General features: G+C 39.1%; 1 protein-coding gene across 2 annotated transcripts in view; it reads left to right on the top strand.

Moving 5' to 3' along the window:
- The window catches only part of Taok1 (TAO kinase 1), a 110,462-nt gene that overhangs the window by 77,870 nt on the left and 15,749 nt on the right, over window positions 1-16,843 (top strand). For both annotated transcript variants that reach the window (XM_008828716.3, XM_029561411.1), the window contains exons 13-18: window positions 689-823; window positions 4,007-4,243; window positions 7,687-7,815; window positions 10,079-10,282; window positions 13,073-13,312; window positions 16,335-16,547. In XM_008828716.3, the coding sequence (XP_008826938.1) occupies window positions 689-823; window positions 4,007-4,243; window positions 7,687-7,815; window positions 10,079-10,282; window positions 13,073-13,312; window positions 16,335-16,547 (1,158 nt within the window). The remainder of the gene's footprint in view (window positions 1-688; window positions 824-4,006; window positions 4,244-7,686; window positions 7,816-10,078; window positions 10,283-13,072; window positions 13,313-16,334; window positions 16,548-16,843) is intronic.

Below are 16,843 nucleotides of genomic sequence, written 5' to 3' on the forward strand. Positions count from 1 at the left end.
ACATACTTTCTTATGTTGACTCTATACTATTTCATGTACTATGGAAATGATTTTGGTAGCCAGTTGTGGTAGCTCACGCCTTTAATCCCAGCACTCGGGAGGCAGAGGCAGACAGATTTCTGTCAGTTGGAGGCTAGCCTGGTCTACATAGTGAGTTCCAGGCCAGCTGGGGCTACTGGGAGACCCTGTCTCAACACCCCCCCCCAAAAAAAAAGATGGTAGTAGAGCTGGGTGTGGTGGTACACACGGCTTTAGTCCTAGCACTCTGGCGGCAGAGGCAGGCGGATTTCTGTGAGTTCAAGGCCAGCCTGGTCTACAAATCAAGTTCCAGGCCAGCTGGGGCTACAGGGACACCCTGTCTCAAAAAAAGACCAATAGCAACAACAACATGATAGTATTTCTACTTTTTGTTACAGCATTATAGAATCGTGTATTTTTGAGATTATTGATCAAATTGTCTTTTTTTCTTTTTCGTTTTTGAAACAGGATCTACTTATAGCCCTAGCTGGCCTGGAACTCATATGTAGACCAGGCTCACTTTGAACTCACAGAGATTTGCCTGCCTCTGCCTCCCAAGTGCTGGGACTACAGGTGTCTGCCACCATGCCCGGCTTCAAATTGTCTTTAAATCTTTAATTTTCTTGAATGTTCAAATGGTTTGCCTTGCATAATGTCTTTTTTTTTTAAGGAGGAAGAAAATTACAGAGAGGAAGGAGATTCTAGAACAAGAACAGCAGATCCACAGTCTCCACCTCAAGTGTCTCGTCACAAATCCCATTATCGTAATCGAGAACATTTTGCAACTATAAGGACAGCATCTCTGGTACGTGTTTCCCACACCCAGATAATAGTATATTTGTTATGTTGGCTAAATAGATTAAAGTATATTTGACTGTCTTATTTTTGTGTTTGATGTTTGTTTTGCAAACTGTTCATCATCTAAGTACCCTGTTATACAAAAGCACTCTGTGAAATGTTAAACTAATAATGTCTTAAAAGACAGTTATTAAAATATTTTAGAATGTACTAAATGTTTATGAAAGCTAGAAGGAGACCAGGTGTGATAGTGCATTCCTTTAATCCCAGCACTCTGTAGGCAGAGGCAGCCAGATCTACATAGTTCGAAGCCAGCCCCACTACAGGGAGACCCTGTCTCAAAAAGACCAAAAAAAACCGAAAGAATTGAAGACATTATCAAACAGATGAAAGATAAAAGCTAAAGGGAACTGAGTTGTACATTTTTGGTGGTAATATAAATTAGTACAGTCTTTATGGAAATTCCTTCAAAAACTTAACAGTAGCCAGGGTTGTTGATACACACCTTTAATCCCAACACTTGGGAGGCAGAGGCAGGTAGATCTTTGAATTTGAGGCCAGTCTGGTTTGCTTAATAAGTTCCAGGCTGGCCAGCACTGCATATTGAGACCCTGTCTGAGGAGAAAAAAAGAAAAAAAGAATCCAAGCCAAAGAAACCTAACACTAGAACTAACATATGACACTGGGAATGCAGCCAAGGAATTAAACTTGATATTTTGAAGGTATATGTTTACTCCTATGTTTATAGAGTGTTATTTACAACAGCCCAGATATGGAATTAACTTAATAGACCAATGGACAAATGGGTAAAATAAGTATGTGTGTGTGTGCAGGAGCAAGAAGGATCCTGATACTAGTGACAACATGACACGAAAAGATTAATATCACATGATCTGACTTACATAGAAATCTAAAAGACTCAGAGAACTACAAAGCAGAACTGAAGGTTTAACAGAGCCTGAGGTTGGTGAGGGAATATGGGGACTTCTGTTGCATGCCTTTAATCCCAGCACTCTGGAGTCAGAGGCAGATGGATCTCTTGAGATCAGGCCAGCCTGGTCTATATAGTGAGTTCCAGGCCATACGGGGCTACAGGGAGATCCTGCCTTATGTCTCAAAAGCATACTAAGTGAAGTAATTTAGATGCACTAAATAACAGTTTACATATAAAATACCTAGAATAGGTAAATACATAAAAACCTGGACCGTAGTGGTCATCAAGTACAAAATGAGAGCAACTTTGTGTGGAGGTTTCTGCTGATGTGACAAGTACGTTCCATAGATACATAAAGTTATGGTCACATATCATGGTAAAAGTACTAAATGCCACTGGATTGTTCACTTTTTAAAAATTATTATTATTTTATATGTATGAGTATATTGCCTGCATGTATGTAAGTGCACCAGTGTTGTACAGTGCCCGTGGAAGTCAGAAGAGGGTGTCAGATTCCCCTGGAACTGGAGTTACAGATGGTTGTTAGCTGCCATGTGGGTGCTGGGCATTGAATCTCAGTCCCCTACAAGTGCACCCAGTGCTCTTAACTGTTGAGCCATGTCTCTATCCCTGAATTATTTACTTTTATATGATTGATTTAAGGCAGGCATGCTTGGTGATGCATGTCTGTATTCACAGGACACAGGAGGCTGAAGCAAGGTTAATTTTATAAGGATTTCATGGGCTGGAGGCTAGAGGGATGGCTCAGCAGTTAAGAGCACTATCTGCTTTTGTAGATGACCTGGGATTAGGTTCCCAACACCCACATGGTAGCTAACAGCTATCCTCAACTCCAGTTCCAGGAGACCAGATGCTCTCTTCTGGCCTTCGATGGGCATTGCACAACATGGGTGCACTTAGATACATGCAGGCAAAACACTCATACACATAAAATAAAAATAAAAAATATTAAGGAATTTATCTAAATATTGCTGTTTTTGTTTTTTTTTTTTAAGACAAGATATCACTGTGTAGCCATTGATGGCCTGGAACTTACTATGTGCAAACCAAACTGACCTTAAACTGACAGAGATATACCTGCCAGAGTGCTGGGATTAAAGATGTGGGCCATCACATCCAGCTCATTTTTTTTTTTTTTCTTGATGGCCATTATTTTTCTGTCCTGCCCAAGAAATATTTGTCTACTTAAAGATCATAAAAGTAGTCTGTTTTCTTCTGGTTTATGATTTTAGATTCAGATTTAGGTTAAGTGATCTTTCTCTAGTTTTTTTGTATGTGTTTTTGGAAACAGGATCTCTCACTGGAACTTGCCAATTTGGCTAGATTGGCTGACCACTGGTATGTACCTCCCTAGCACTGGGATTACAAGCATGCACCACCATGCCTGGTGGGTTCTGGTGTTGGATTCAGTTCCTCATGCTTGTTCTGCAATTTCCTGAACTCTAATTTTTTATGAGAAGTGAATGATAAAGGCTATCAGGGTAGAGGGCCAGTTGTTTTTGTAGTTTGTTAAAAACACTTTTCTTTCCTTTGAATTTGGTAGAAAATGGATTAAACATGTTTGAGTTTATTTCTCTATGAGTGGTTGAGTGAATTGGTTGGTTGGTTAGTTGGTTAATTGGTTGGTTGGGTTTTTATTAATCTAATATCTTCCCTAGGCTAGTCTAGAATTCTTGGGCTTAAGAGATCCTTCCACTTCAGACTCTGAAGTAGTTTGGACTATAAGCACACACGTCTTTGTACAGGGGTTTGCAGTTTTTGTTCTGTTTCTTCATCTGTTTAGCTTATTCTTATGTCAGTATCATACTGTCTTGATTACTGTTGTGCTCATCCTCCTGCTTTATTTCCTTGAAGACTATTTTGTCTATTATAGGTCTTTTATATTCCTATATAAATTTTAGAACCAGCTTGTACATTTCTTTAAAAGATCTGCTAGAAATTCAATCATAAACTGCTAGTATAGGAATCTCTATGTATTTAGCTACCTAGGTAATAGTAATGTTCCAAATGCTTTATGATTTTTATCTTGGTTGAGACAGGGTCTTGTGATACAGCCCTGGCTTGGCCTTATTGTATAACCCAGACTGGCCTTGAACTCTTGACAGTCTTCTTGTCTCAGGTCTCCCACATGCTAGGATTACAGGCCTATATCACCATGACCATCTTTCTAATTCCTTGTAAAACTAAAAATGTTTTGCTTTCTTTTTTCCTCTTCTATTATTTTTGCATGTCTAGGTTACAAGGCAAATGCAAGAACATGAGCAGGACTCAGAGCTTAGAGAACAGATGTCTGGTTATAAGCGTATGAGGCGACAGCACCAAAAGCAGCTCATGACTCTGGAAAATAAACTGAAGGCTGAGATGGATGAACACCGACTCAGATTAGACAAAGATCTTGAAACTCAGCGTAACAATTTTGCTGCAGAAATGGAGAAACTTATAAAGAAACATCAAGCTGCTATGGAAAAAGAGGTGACTGATTTAGTATTATTTATTTTAACCTGTGTTCAGCTCAAATTAACAGCATTTTAATGTTTTGATCCAGGAAAGAGAGCATGTGTGTAATTTCTGTAAGGTTTTCTGTAAATTAATAATGTATGTGTCACACACAAAGATGGTTCCTATGTCCATCTTTTCTCTAATTTTGTGAATGAGTGTCTGTTTTAAGTCTGAAAAATGGGTGTGCTTTAATTTCAAGTACTGTCTGGGAACTGATAATCACAGGATTCTTCCCTGATATTTGATAGTTTCATGGTATCATAATGGGTCACTCATCTCTTCTAAACTTATTTTGAGGTCAAGAATTGTGATAAATCCCCTAATAAACAGGTGGTTTTAGTCTCAGAAATTAACTCATGATTCTCTTTCCTGTCCACGCGCACACTGTCTACATATTAGGTGCTTTCCTTAAATTTATATAGGAGAGGACTGGGGAGATGGCTCAGTGAGTAAAGTACTTGCCACACAAGCCTAAGAACCAGAGTTTGGATACCTGCAACCCACATAAAAGCTGGGTGGGCATGGCGTCCTATCTAATCCCAGCACACCACAGGCAGAAACATGGAAATCACTGAGGAAGCTAGCTAGCCAGATTAGCCAAAATGGCAGGCTCTGGGTTTAGAGAGACCTTGCCTTAATATGTAATGTAAGGTTGAGAGCAATTGAGAAAGGCATCAGCCTTAGGCCTCTATACACACACAGAGAGAGAGAGAGAGAGAGAGAGAGAGAGAGAGAGAGAGGAAGGCATCAGCCTTAGGCCTCTATACACACACACACATACCCTACTTGCAGACAACATATGTACCCCCTATACATGAACATTACACATAAAAATGTATCTAACGGGTAAATATATATCATGTAGGTTGTGATTTTTTTTTTTTAATATTCTTGTTACTTAAAACCTTTTTCTTTGATGTTTTTGTTACCTCATCAATTTCATTCTATTTTGCACTTATCAAGTAGAATGTAAGTTCAGTAAATTCACATAATATCATCAAAATATGTCCATCTAGGGACTAGAGAGATGGCTCAGCAGTTAAGAGTATGTACTGCTTTTCCCAGGGATCTCATGCTAGGTGACGCAAACTGCTTGTAACTCCAGCTTCAAGGGCTCCAACACCATCTTTTGGCTTCCACAGGTGCGCACGTGCACACACAAACCTCAAAAAATGTTTTCAATATGTCTAGCTAGTCTACATTGAAACATTTATCATAGTAACTGTGGTGTTTGCCATATCTCCTCAAAAATAAAATCTTTCACAGTAGTAGGAAATTGGCAGCATAAGTTACAGCATAAATAAAGATTTGGTTTTGAAATGATTTGATGAAATAATATACAAATATTTAGAGTCCTGTTATGTTAGGTAATGGAAAAATATGTGTTATTAACATAGGAAGAGATAGAGACTAACATATTTAGGAAAGCAACTTTTTTTCTTTTTTTGTCTTTTTGAGACAGGGTCTCCCTGTAGCCCCAGCTGTCCTGGAACTCACTATGTAGACCAGGCTGGCCTCCAACTCACAGATACCCACCTGCCTCTGCCTCCCGAGTGCTGGGATTAAAGATGTGCACCACCATGCCCGGCCAGGAAAGCAACTTGTTCAAGCTTCTACATACCTGTAATCCAGCACTTTAGAGACCCAGACTGGATTGGAATTTTTTTTAATTGTTTTTATTTATTATTTTCATTTTATGTGTATGAGTGTATTGCCTGCATGTATGTGAGTGCACCTGTGTCATGCAATGCCCAGGAGGTCAGAAGAGGGTGTCGGATTCCCCTCAAACTGGAGTTAAGTATGGTTCATAGCCACCATGTGGGTGCTGGGAATCAAACCCAGGTCCTCTGCAAGAGCAGTCAGTGCTCTTAACCGCTGAGCCATCTCTCCAGCTCCTGGATTGAAATTTGAAAGAAAGCCAACTAGGGCTACATAGCAAATCACAGATAGTCTGGGCCACACAATAAGGTCTTATCTCAATTTTTTTAGAAAAAGATCTGAAAATGTAGCTCAATGATAGTTGAGGGCGTCTCTAGCATGTACAAGGCCCAGGGTTTTATCCCCAGCACTATAGGGAATAAATAAAACAGTTTAAGAATGTATATCCTGGCCAGACGTGGCAGATGGATCTCAAGGCCAGCCTGGTCTAGAAGACAGAATGTCTGCTACCAAATGTTTACATGTATATTTCTAATTGCCAAAGTCACTGACATTTTCTTCTGAATTTTGTAAATCTTCAATAACAGATTATATACTTCTACATACTGTATTGTATATATATTACATATATAATAATAAAATAAGGCTAAGTATGTTAGCTCACATCTGTAATTCCAGCACTTCAGAGGCTGGGGCAAAAGGATTAGGGTGGAGTTTTGAGGATAGCATAGGGTACAAAGTGATAACCTATATCAAAAACACCAAAAAAAAAAAAGTGGAGTGGGAGGAAAGCTAAAAAGATAGCTCAGTTGGTAAAGTGACTGTTCAGAAAGCATAAAGATCTGAGTTTAGATTCCCCAGCAGCCACATAAAAGTTGGGCTCTCTGTAGCATATGTCTGTAACTGCAGCATTGGCCAGGAAGAGATAGGTAGATTTCTTGAGTTCATTGGCCATCCAGCCTAGCTCCAGGTTCAGTGAGAAACTGTCTCAGAAAATAAGGTGACAGGTGATCAAGGAAGGCACCAGAATCAACCTCCGGCTTCCACATGCACACTCACACAGCACACATATACCAAAAGCAAAACCATGGGGCTGGAGAGATGGCTTAGTGGTTAAGAGCACTGGCTGACCTTGCAGAGGACCTGGGTTCGATTCCCAGCACCCACATGGTGCCTACAAACATCTGTAACCTCCAGTTCTAGGGGATCCAGCACCCTCCTCTGACCTCCGTGGGCATTGTACAACATGGGTGCACTTACATACACTCGCACATAAAATAAAAATAAAAATTTTTTAGAATAGAAGATCACTTCAACTATATGTGTGTAATATTTAACATATTCCTATGACTATAAGCTAAAGGTCAGAAGTTAATTTAAAGATCAATGTATTCCATAATTTAATACATAAATCCCAGTTAAAAGTCTTGGTTTAATTGTGCTTGAAGATAAATATGTATTTGTTTGTTTGTTTTTTCTTTATTAGCGGGAGTAGGTATTCCTGTTAAATAAAAAGAGGAAAGTATTTTGGTACAGTAAAGTAATTTTAAAAAACAATCCATCTTACTGGTTCTCTGAAATTCAAATGATAAGAATGAATTTGGTTAGGTTGTTATTTTTTAATGCTTCCATTGTTTTTTTGTTGTTGTTTTTTTTCCCCCCTTCTTACAGAAGGCATCCTTACTGATGAATATTAAACTGCTACTTAGAATCTAGCTACTTAACTAACTTGATTCATTTTTTAAAATTCCATGTAGGCTAAAGTGATGGCCAATGAGGAGAAAAAATTCCAGCAACATATTCAGGCCCAACAGAAGAAAGAATTGAATAGCTTTTTAGAGTCTCAGAAAAGAGAATATAAACTTCGAAAAGAACAGCTTAAGGAGGTACTTCTTTTACAAAAATCTCATGTGTTTTCTGATTATTCATTATGGTTAAGTAGTTCTCAACTCAAAATTAGCATAAATTTTTCTTTTGTTATTTGTGGTCATGATATGATACTGATTATAAGTAGTTATTCATCTGTAACTTAGAGTTTGCTAGTTGAGTAGGATCTAAATTGAATCATTTTCTTATAGTTTCAGTACAAGAAAAGGGGACTAAGGCAGGAGGATTGTGCATTGGGGGCCAATCTAGACTACAAAATACTACCTTGTTCTCAAAAATCAAACAAAAAAACAACTGGAAATTTATGTGCTTTTCATTTCTGCATGATCTCATGTCTTATAAACTGAAGTTGTAAAGAATTAATGCTTTTGCTGGGCATGGTGGTGCACGCTTTTAATCCCAGCACTTGGGAGGCAGAGGCAGGCAGATCTTTGTGAGTTCAAGGCCAGCCTGGTCTATGTAGTGAGTTCCAGGGCAGCTGGGGCTACAGGGAGACCCTGTCTCAAAAAGACAAAAAAAAAAATGCTTTCTTGAGTGATAGGAAAAAGAAAGATAAGGTTTTGTGGTTTCTGAAGAATCATCTTATGCCTAGGAAAGGTGGCTGATACATATTCTGGACAATGCTGATAGGTTAAAAATATCCAAGTATTACTGGGCAAGGTGCCTCATGCCTTTAATTCCAATATTTGGGAGTCAGAGGCAGATCTCCATTAGTTTGAGGTTAGTCTGGTCTAATAGTGAGTTCCAGGCCAGCAAGAGCTATATTGTGAGACCCTATCAAAAACACACACATATCCCAATAAAGCAGTTAAAATAACAAAACCAATGTTAATGAGCATCTTAGGGTTTATCTCATTGTGTACATTATCAGTTTCCTTTTTCTTTTTCTTTAAATATTTAATTGGGGGCTGGAGAGATGGCTCGGCAGTTAAGAATACCAGCTGGTCTTGCAGAAGACCCCAATTCGAATCCCAGCACCCATACGGCAGCTAACAACTGTCCGTAGCTCCAGTTCCAGGAGATCCGACAGCCTCTTCGGTTCTCCACGGGCATTGCATGACATGGGTGCACTTACCTACATGCAGGCAATACATACATACACATACGCATACGCATACACATACACATACACATACACATACACACACAATAAAATAAAATAATAAAATAAACCCAGGCCTTCTCCAAGAAGTCGGTGTTCTTAACCACTGAGCCATCTCTTCACCCCCATCAGTTTTATTTTCCTATCTTGTTCAATATAAATACATTTCCATTGAAGTAATTTCGAGAATCTTGAAAAACAAATCTTATGGTGATGCTGAACTGTATTTTAGCCTTAATTTTAATTAACAATATAATTTTTACTTGAAAGCACTTCCTTCTGGCTCTTCTTGGACAGGTTTTTGGGTTTTTTTTCCCTATCTTTTTGAAACAGGGTCTTCCTGTAGACCAGGCTGGCCTTGAATGCACAGAGATTTGCCTGCCTCTCCCTCCTGTGCTAGGATTAAAGGCCTGCGCCACCATGCCCAATTTTTGGACAGGTTTGTAAAGGAGTGTTTTACTTTATTAACTAATCATTCTGTGCTTTAAAGCTACCACGAAAATACAGCTGTGCAAGGCTAAAGCTATTCATATTTTTTCATGTACATAGGAAAATATTACCTGCCTTTTCCAGGTATCCTGAGCTCTTATTAAAGAGAAAACACAAATAAGTACTTTAAAATTTACTGTAGGGGCTGGAGATGTGGCTCAGCGGTTAAGAACAGTGGTTGTTCTTGCAGAAGACCAGAGTTCAAATCCCAGCACCCACATGGCAGCTAACAACTGTCCGTAACTCCAGTCCCAGAGGATCCGACAGCCTCTTCTGACCTCTGACACAGGTGCACTTACCTACATGCAGGCAATACATGCATACACATAAAATAAAAATTAAATAAATTTAAATAAATAAATAAAATTTACCATATAATAAACCTTGGAATGTAGCTTCCAGCATGCACAAGGCCCTAGGTTCAGTCCCCTTTATAATAAAATGTAAATAAATTTACTATAACCAGTCAAGGGGGTGCGCGCCTATACAATTTCAATATCAAAAAATCGTCCTAAAGCAGGAGGATTATAAATTCAAGACCAGCCTTTGCTACATAGTAACAGCAACAACAGAAAACTTAAAACAGTGCTAGATAAATTTATTATATATTACATGAACATTAATATTTACATAGATTAAACTGCATTTTTGGGTTGTTGTTTTTTTCCCAGGAGCTGAATGAAAATCAGAGCACACCCAAGAAAGAAAAACAGGAGTGGCTTTCAAAGCAGAAGGAGAATATACAACATTTCCAGGCAGAGGAAGAAGCTAACCTTCTTCGACGTCAGAGGCAATACTTAGAGCTGGAATGCCGTCGCTTCAAGAGAAGAATGCTACTTGGGCGACATAACTTGGAACAGGACCTTGTCAGGGAGGTGTGTACCCAACTCCAGGGTGATCTGATATCTTGGTCTCTCAGGACACCTGTATTCACAGACACCTGTATTCACAGACACACACATACATAACTAAAAAATTATAAAATAATTTTTGAAATTTAAACTTGAAGTTGTGTTGATTAGATAAGCAAAACTTAGAAGATTGATAACATCCAGTATTTAAAGTTGAGGTTGATTTTTAATGGCCATTGTAAGTACTATCCCTTTAAAAAATGATTGAGCTATAACTTTCTTCTTTTTTTTTTTTCTTTTTTCTTTTGGTCTTTTTGAGACAGGGTCTCCCTGTAGCTCCAGCTGTCCTGGAACTCACTACATAGACCAGGCTGGCCTTGAACTAACAGAGATCAGCCTGCCTCTGCCTCCCAAGTGCTGGGACTACAGGCGTGTGCCACCACGCCTGGCTGCTTTTTCTTTTTGAGACAGGGTCTCACTATTGTAGCCTTGCCTAGCCTGGAATTCTCTATGTAGACCTGACTGGCCTCAAACTCAAAGAGATCTTTCTGCCTCTCCCTCCTAAGTGCTGGGATTAAAGGTGTGTGTCACTACACCCAACTGTGATCCATAGTTTCTAAAATACTGACATAGGGCCTGGGGAGATGTCTCAGCGGATAAGAGAGCTTGCTGCTATTCCAGAGGACCCGAGTTTGGTTTCCAACACTGACATCAGATGGCTCACAAGTGCCTGTAACACAAGCTCCAGGAAATCTGATGCCCTCTTCTGGCCTGTGCAGGTACCCACACAATGCACACATATGTATACATAATTTAAATTAAAAAAAAAAAATCTTAAAATAGTCACATAAGCATTTAACTATCTATATACACATTTATTTTAGTTCTAGCCTGTAGAAATAACATGATTATATGATACAATGCATGCAGGCATTTATTTGTTAATACCATATATAAAAGAATAGAAGCAGCTTAAAATGACTAGTCATGTAGAAATCGTTGAAAAATAGTGTCATAAAACAATAGCTTTCAATAAAACTTAGAGAATAAAATTGTCAAAAAGAAAGAAAAAGAGAATAAAAATGTCTTGGCTGGGTGTGGTGGCACACGCCTTTAATCCCAGCACTTGGGCAGCAGAGGCAGGTGGATCTTTGTGAGTTCAAAGCCAGCCTGGTCTACATAGTAAGTTCCAGGCTAGCTAGGATTGTAGGGAGAACCTGTCTCAAAAGATAAAAATAAAATATTGTGCACATACTTGTAATCCCATCACTTGGTAGGGAGAGGCAAGAGGAGTTTTCATTTAGACCACTTAGGCTACATGAGATTTTTGTCTCAAAAAAAAATGTCTTTATGGGGGCTGGAGAGATGGCTCATCAGTTAAGAACACTGACTGGTTCTTGCAGATGACCCAGGTTCAAATCCCAGCACCCATGTGGCAGCTAACAGCTGTCTGTAACTCCAGTTCCAAAGGATCCGACAGCCTCTTCTGTTGGATCGCATTGCATGACATGGGCGCGCTTACCTACATGCAGGCAATACATGCATATGCATAAAATAAAAGATAATATAATTTTAAAAAATGTCTTTATGTACTGATCTGATATTCTGTATATGTGTTATATTGTGAAGTGAAGAAAATAAGTTCCATGCCTGTATTATTCACTTGTTAGAACTGTTTTGTTGTTTTTTTAACGATGGCTATTTCAAAATAAGGAAAAGGATGAGAAGCCTCCAAATCAAACTCTTGACCCCTGGGGAGATAGTTTGCAGGCAAACAGTAACATTGATTTCTGCATTATTGATATGACTATGTCTACTACTATTTTTAATTTGGAAAAAAATATTTTAAAAGAAAAACATTTTATCTTTAATGTTTTATTTTACTTTTTTTTTTTTTGTCTCTTTTGAGACAGGGTCTCCTTGTAGCCCCAGCTGTCCTGGAACTCACTTTGTAGACCAGGCTGGCTTTGAACTCACAAAGATCCGCCTGCCTCTGCTGCCCAAGTGCTAGGATTAAAGGTGTGCACCACCACTCCCGGCCTATTTTATGTATGGGTGTAATGCCTGCATGTAGGTTGGCGCGCCTATGTTGGGCAGTGCCCACAGAGGTCAGAAGAGGGCATCGGATCCCCTGGAACTGGAGTTATGGGTGGTTGTTATCCACCATGTGTGTGCTGGGAATTGAACCCAGGTCCTTTGCAAGAGCAGTCAGTGCTCTTAACAGTTGAAGCAGAGCCCCCATTATTTTGAGACAGGATATCACTATGTAGTCCTGACTGGTCAGGAACTCGGAGATCCACCTGCCTCTGCCTCCTGGGTGCTGGAATTAAAAGCATGTACCACCATGCCCAGCAAGAATAACATTTATTAAACAGTACCAAGTTCTAGGGTTTTTTTTTAATTTTTTTTGGTCTTTTTGAGACAGGGTTTCCCTGTGGTCCCAGCTGGCCTGGAACTCAACTGTGTAGACCATTTTGGCCTACATAGAGATCTGCCTGCCTCTGTTTCCTAAGTGCTGGGATTAAATGTGTACACCACCATGCCTGGTTGAGATTTTTTTTTTTTAAGAACTTCTCAAATCTGCAAAGTAAGACGGATGATTTAGGTAAATGGGAGAATTCTTTAATGTACCAGCCTGAGAATGTACACACACACACACACACACACACACACACACACCCCTAGTATTTACCATGTAGCCATTATTGAAGCATAGGGTTAATTATATTCATTTTCTGGTTATTCTTCTGATTCCTCCCCCCCCTTGATTTGTACGTTAATAAATTACCTTTGTCCTTTACCTTTGCATATTAGGAGTTAAACAAAAGGCAGACTCAAAAGGACTTAGAGCATGCCATGTTACTACGACAGCATGAATCCATGCAAGAACTGGAGTTCCGCCACCTAAACACAATTCAGAAGATGCGCTGTGAGTTGATCAGATTGCAACATCAAACTGAACTCACTAACCAACTGGAATACAATAAGCGAAGGGAACGGGAACTAAGACGAAAGCATGTCATGGAAGTTCGACAGCAGCCTAAGAGTTTGAAGGTATTTCCAGTGTACGCTTCTTGACAAAGGGGGAAAGAGATTTTTTTTTTTTTAATTGTATAAGCAGAATAAGACGTGTCTAATTTTTGGATGCCAGTTGGCATTTTCATTTTTAGCATGTTTGACTCTTGGGTGGACTGCCTGTTGCTGGAGCCTTTTGTGTATGTATTTTATATCAAAGTTTACAAAAACCACCAAGCCGGGCGTGGTGGCTCACACCTTTAATCCCAGCACTCAGGAGGCAGAGGCAGGCGGATCTTTGTGAGGCCAGCCTGGTCTACATAGTGAGTTCCAGGACAGCTGGAGCTACAGGGAAACCCTGTCTCAAAACAAACAAACAAAAAAAAAAAACACCAAAACTTTTAATTATGGGAATTCCAAAGAGTCAGTGACTCTTAAAATGTATCCAGCTCTGGTGCTGACATTGTAGTCTACAAATCAACTTGCTCTTTAAGTAGTTTAACCTGGAAATCTTAATTTGTTATAAATGTGATATATACACAGTTTTTTATTTATTTATTGGTCTTTTTTTCTTTTGGGCCTTTTTTTTGATATTTTGTAATTTTATAATCAATATTTAAAGCAGGTGAATCAAATGAGTCTTTAAAATACATAGACACCAAGCACACACTATACGTGTTTTCATCAGTGATAACATCTTACTTTATCTGTTATTGTCTCCCAAAAGTTTTTTATGTCCAGTAAGGCCCAGGTCCCAAAGTATTTCCTGTTGAAAGACTCCTAGCAAGTATGACACCTTGTGTTCCAGCACTCACAAGACTGAAACATTTACAGAGTAGTTATGCTGATTGCCAAAGCTTAGACAGATTGAAATTCATTATGACTTCTCAGACTTCTTTTGTTTGTACAGTGGAGAGCTATTTAATCATCTGACTATAATGTAGGTAATCTCCCACCCATTGGTATATGTTTTGCTTTGTTTATTAACACCCCAAGCAAGACCAGGATCTCATGTAGCCTGGCCTCAGCATGGAGCCAAAGATGACCTTGTACTATGGATCCTCCTGCCTCTACTTTCTGAGTGCTGAGATTACAGGTGTGTACTACCACCCCTGGTTTATGCGGTTATGAGGTTCAAACCCATGGTTTTGTGCTTGCTAGGCAAAACTGAGGTACTTCCCTAACCCCCACCAAAGATATTTTTTTTTAAATACCACGTTTGTGAAAATAAGTATGGTTTCAAAGCCAGCAGTACTCAGAGATGAACCAAATTGAAACTTAATAGTTTTCTCTAGTCATACCAGAATTCTGATGTGACCACTTTGCCTTGGGGCTTGGTTTGACTTGAACTTTTTCTTTCTATAACCCTTTTAGTTTTAGTGGTTATAAAAAGTAATCTAATTTTCTCAGACATTATATAAAAGTGAGGAGAAAATGTTTTACAGTCTTACTCAGACTCTTAAGTAGAATGCTTCCTCATGATAAATACACTCAAGGTTTTCCTCTAGTAAGAAAGTAAAATTGGGGCTGGAGAGTGGCTCAGCAGTTACGAACACTGACTGTTCTTGCAGAAGACCCGGGTTCAAATCCTATCACCCACATGGCAGCTAAAAACTAACTCGAGTTCCAGGGGATCCGACAGCCTCTTCTGTCCTCCATGGGCATTGCAGGACACGGGTGCACTTACCTACATGCAGACATAACACTCATACACATAGAATAAAAAGAATAAAGTAGAAAGTAAAATAATCCTTTCCTCTTAGTTATATTCTATTCCTTTGGTCATTTTCTACAAGACATTTGGTTTACCACGTCATCTCAATAATATTTATTTGTGTACCATTTCTAATTTTCTATGAGACAAATTGCAGAAGAGACTTCGGTTTGCACACTTAGATATGTTAACTAGGATTTGGGGGGCAAAAGTACTGTGTCTATGGATGAACTGGATAAAAACTGCCTGTTCTGACCAGACATTGTGGTGTAGTGTAGACCTTTAATCTCAGCACAGAGGCAGGCACATCTCTATGATCTCATTCACTGTTGCAGTCTTGCAAGTCAGTCTGCAAGTTTGGTGCATAGATTCCACAAAAAGTAAGGTCTGTTGGGACTAGAGATGGCTCAGTCATTAAGAGCACTGGCTGCTCTTGCAGAGGACCCAGGTTCTATTCCCAGCACCCATATATCAGCTAGCAACCTTTGTAACTTTATTTCCAAGGAATTTACACCTACTCTGGCCTCCACGACATGGGTATACATACATACATTCAGGCAAAGCACTCAGAACAAAGTAAATGTGCTTTATAAAGTCTGCTTTCAGAGCCCTGGTAAAATCGTGCCTTGCTGAGAAAGTGCTTTTATACTACCATACTTAATTTACAAGATGAAATTTAGTTTCCTTTTTTTAAAAATTTTATTTTTTGTACAAGGGTATTGCCTACATGTATGTGAGTGCACCCAAGTCATGCAATGCCACAGAGGTCAGAAGAGGGCATCGAATTCCCCTGGAACTGGAGTTAAGGATGGTTTATAGCCACCATGTCGGTCCTGGGAATTGAAACCAGACCCTCTGCAAGAGCAGTCAGTGGTCATAACTGCTGAGTCATCTCTCCAGCCCTGAAATTTAGTTTTCTATCATCAGTACATGTCAAGTTTACTAGTGAAATAATCAGTAATATGTGCCATCCTGATAGAATTTCTTACTGTTAAAATACATAGATCCAGGCCAGGTGTGGTGGCACATGCCTTTAGTCCCAGCACTTGCGAGGCAGAGGCAGGCGGATCTTTGTGAGTTCAAGGCCAGCCTGGTCTCCATAGTGAGTTCAGGTCAGCTGGGACTACAGGGAGACCCTGTCTCAAAAAGACAAAATAAAAATAAAAACATAGATCCAACAGTTTAGCCCACTAGCCAAATAAAAACATCTTCAGTTTTACAATACAACCTTTTGTTTTCCTCTCCTTTTTTTACTGGATTTATTTGTATATATGTAAATATATAGTATACCAAATACTGTGTTAAAACACAAATGTGTGTGTGTGTTTATTTTCTTCTTCTTCACAGTCTAAAGAACTCCAAATAAAAAAGCAGTTTCAGGATACCTGCAAAATCCAAACCAGACAATACAAGGCATTAAGAAATCACCTACTGGAGACTACACCAAAGAGTGAGCACAAAGCTGTTTTGAAAAGGCTCAAGGAGGAACAGACTCGGAAGTTAGCCATTTTGGCTGAGCAATATGATCATAGCATTAATGAAATGCTCTCCACACAGGCTGTGAGTTTGCTTTATTTAGGCAACACAAATTTTCTTCTTTCTTCTTGGTACCATGTGAATGAAACCCTAACAATTAAAATACTAGGTGGGAATGATAACTTTCCAATACCTAGGGGATTAACTGTTATCTGTATTCTTCTGTTTTCGACATTGCTTGGAAATACCATGATGTATATAGAATTTCACTAATACATTGAGACCTAAGATTCTATAAAGGCTTCCTGTGGCTTATCAAGCTCAGATGAGTAAGCAGTAGGCTAAAAGTACTGTATTGGACTCGGTAAGTGGTCAGCTTT

Source organism: Nannospalax galili, unplaced genomic scaffold (assembly GCF_000622305.1).
Source record: "Nannospalax galili isolate Female #2095 unplaced genomic scaffold, S.galili_v1.0 scaffold212, whole genome shotgun sequence".
Lineage (NCBI taxonomy): Eukaryota > Metazoa > Chordata > Mammalia > Rodentia > Spalacidae > Nannospalax > Nannospalax galili.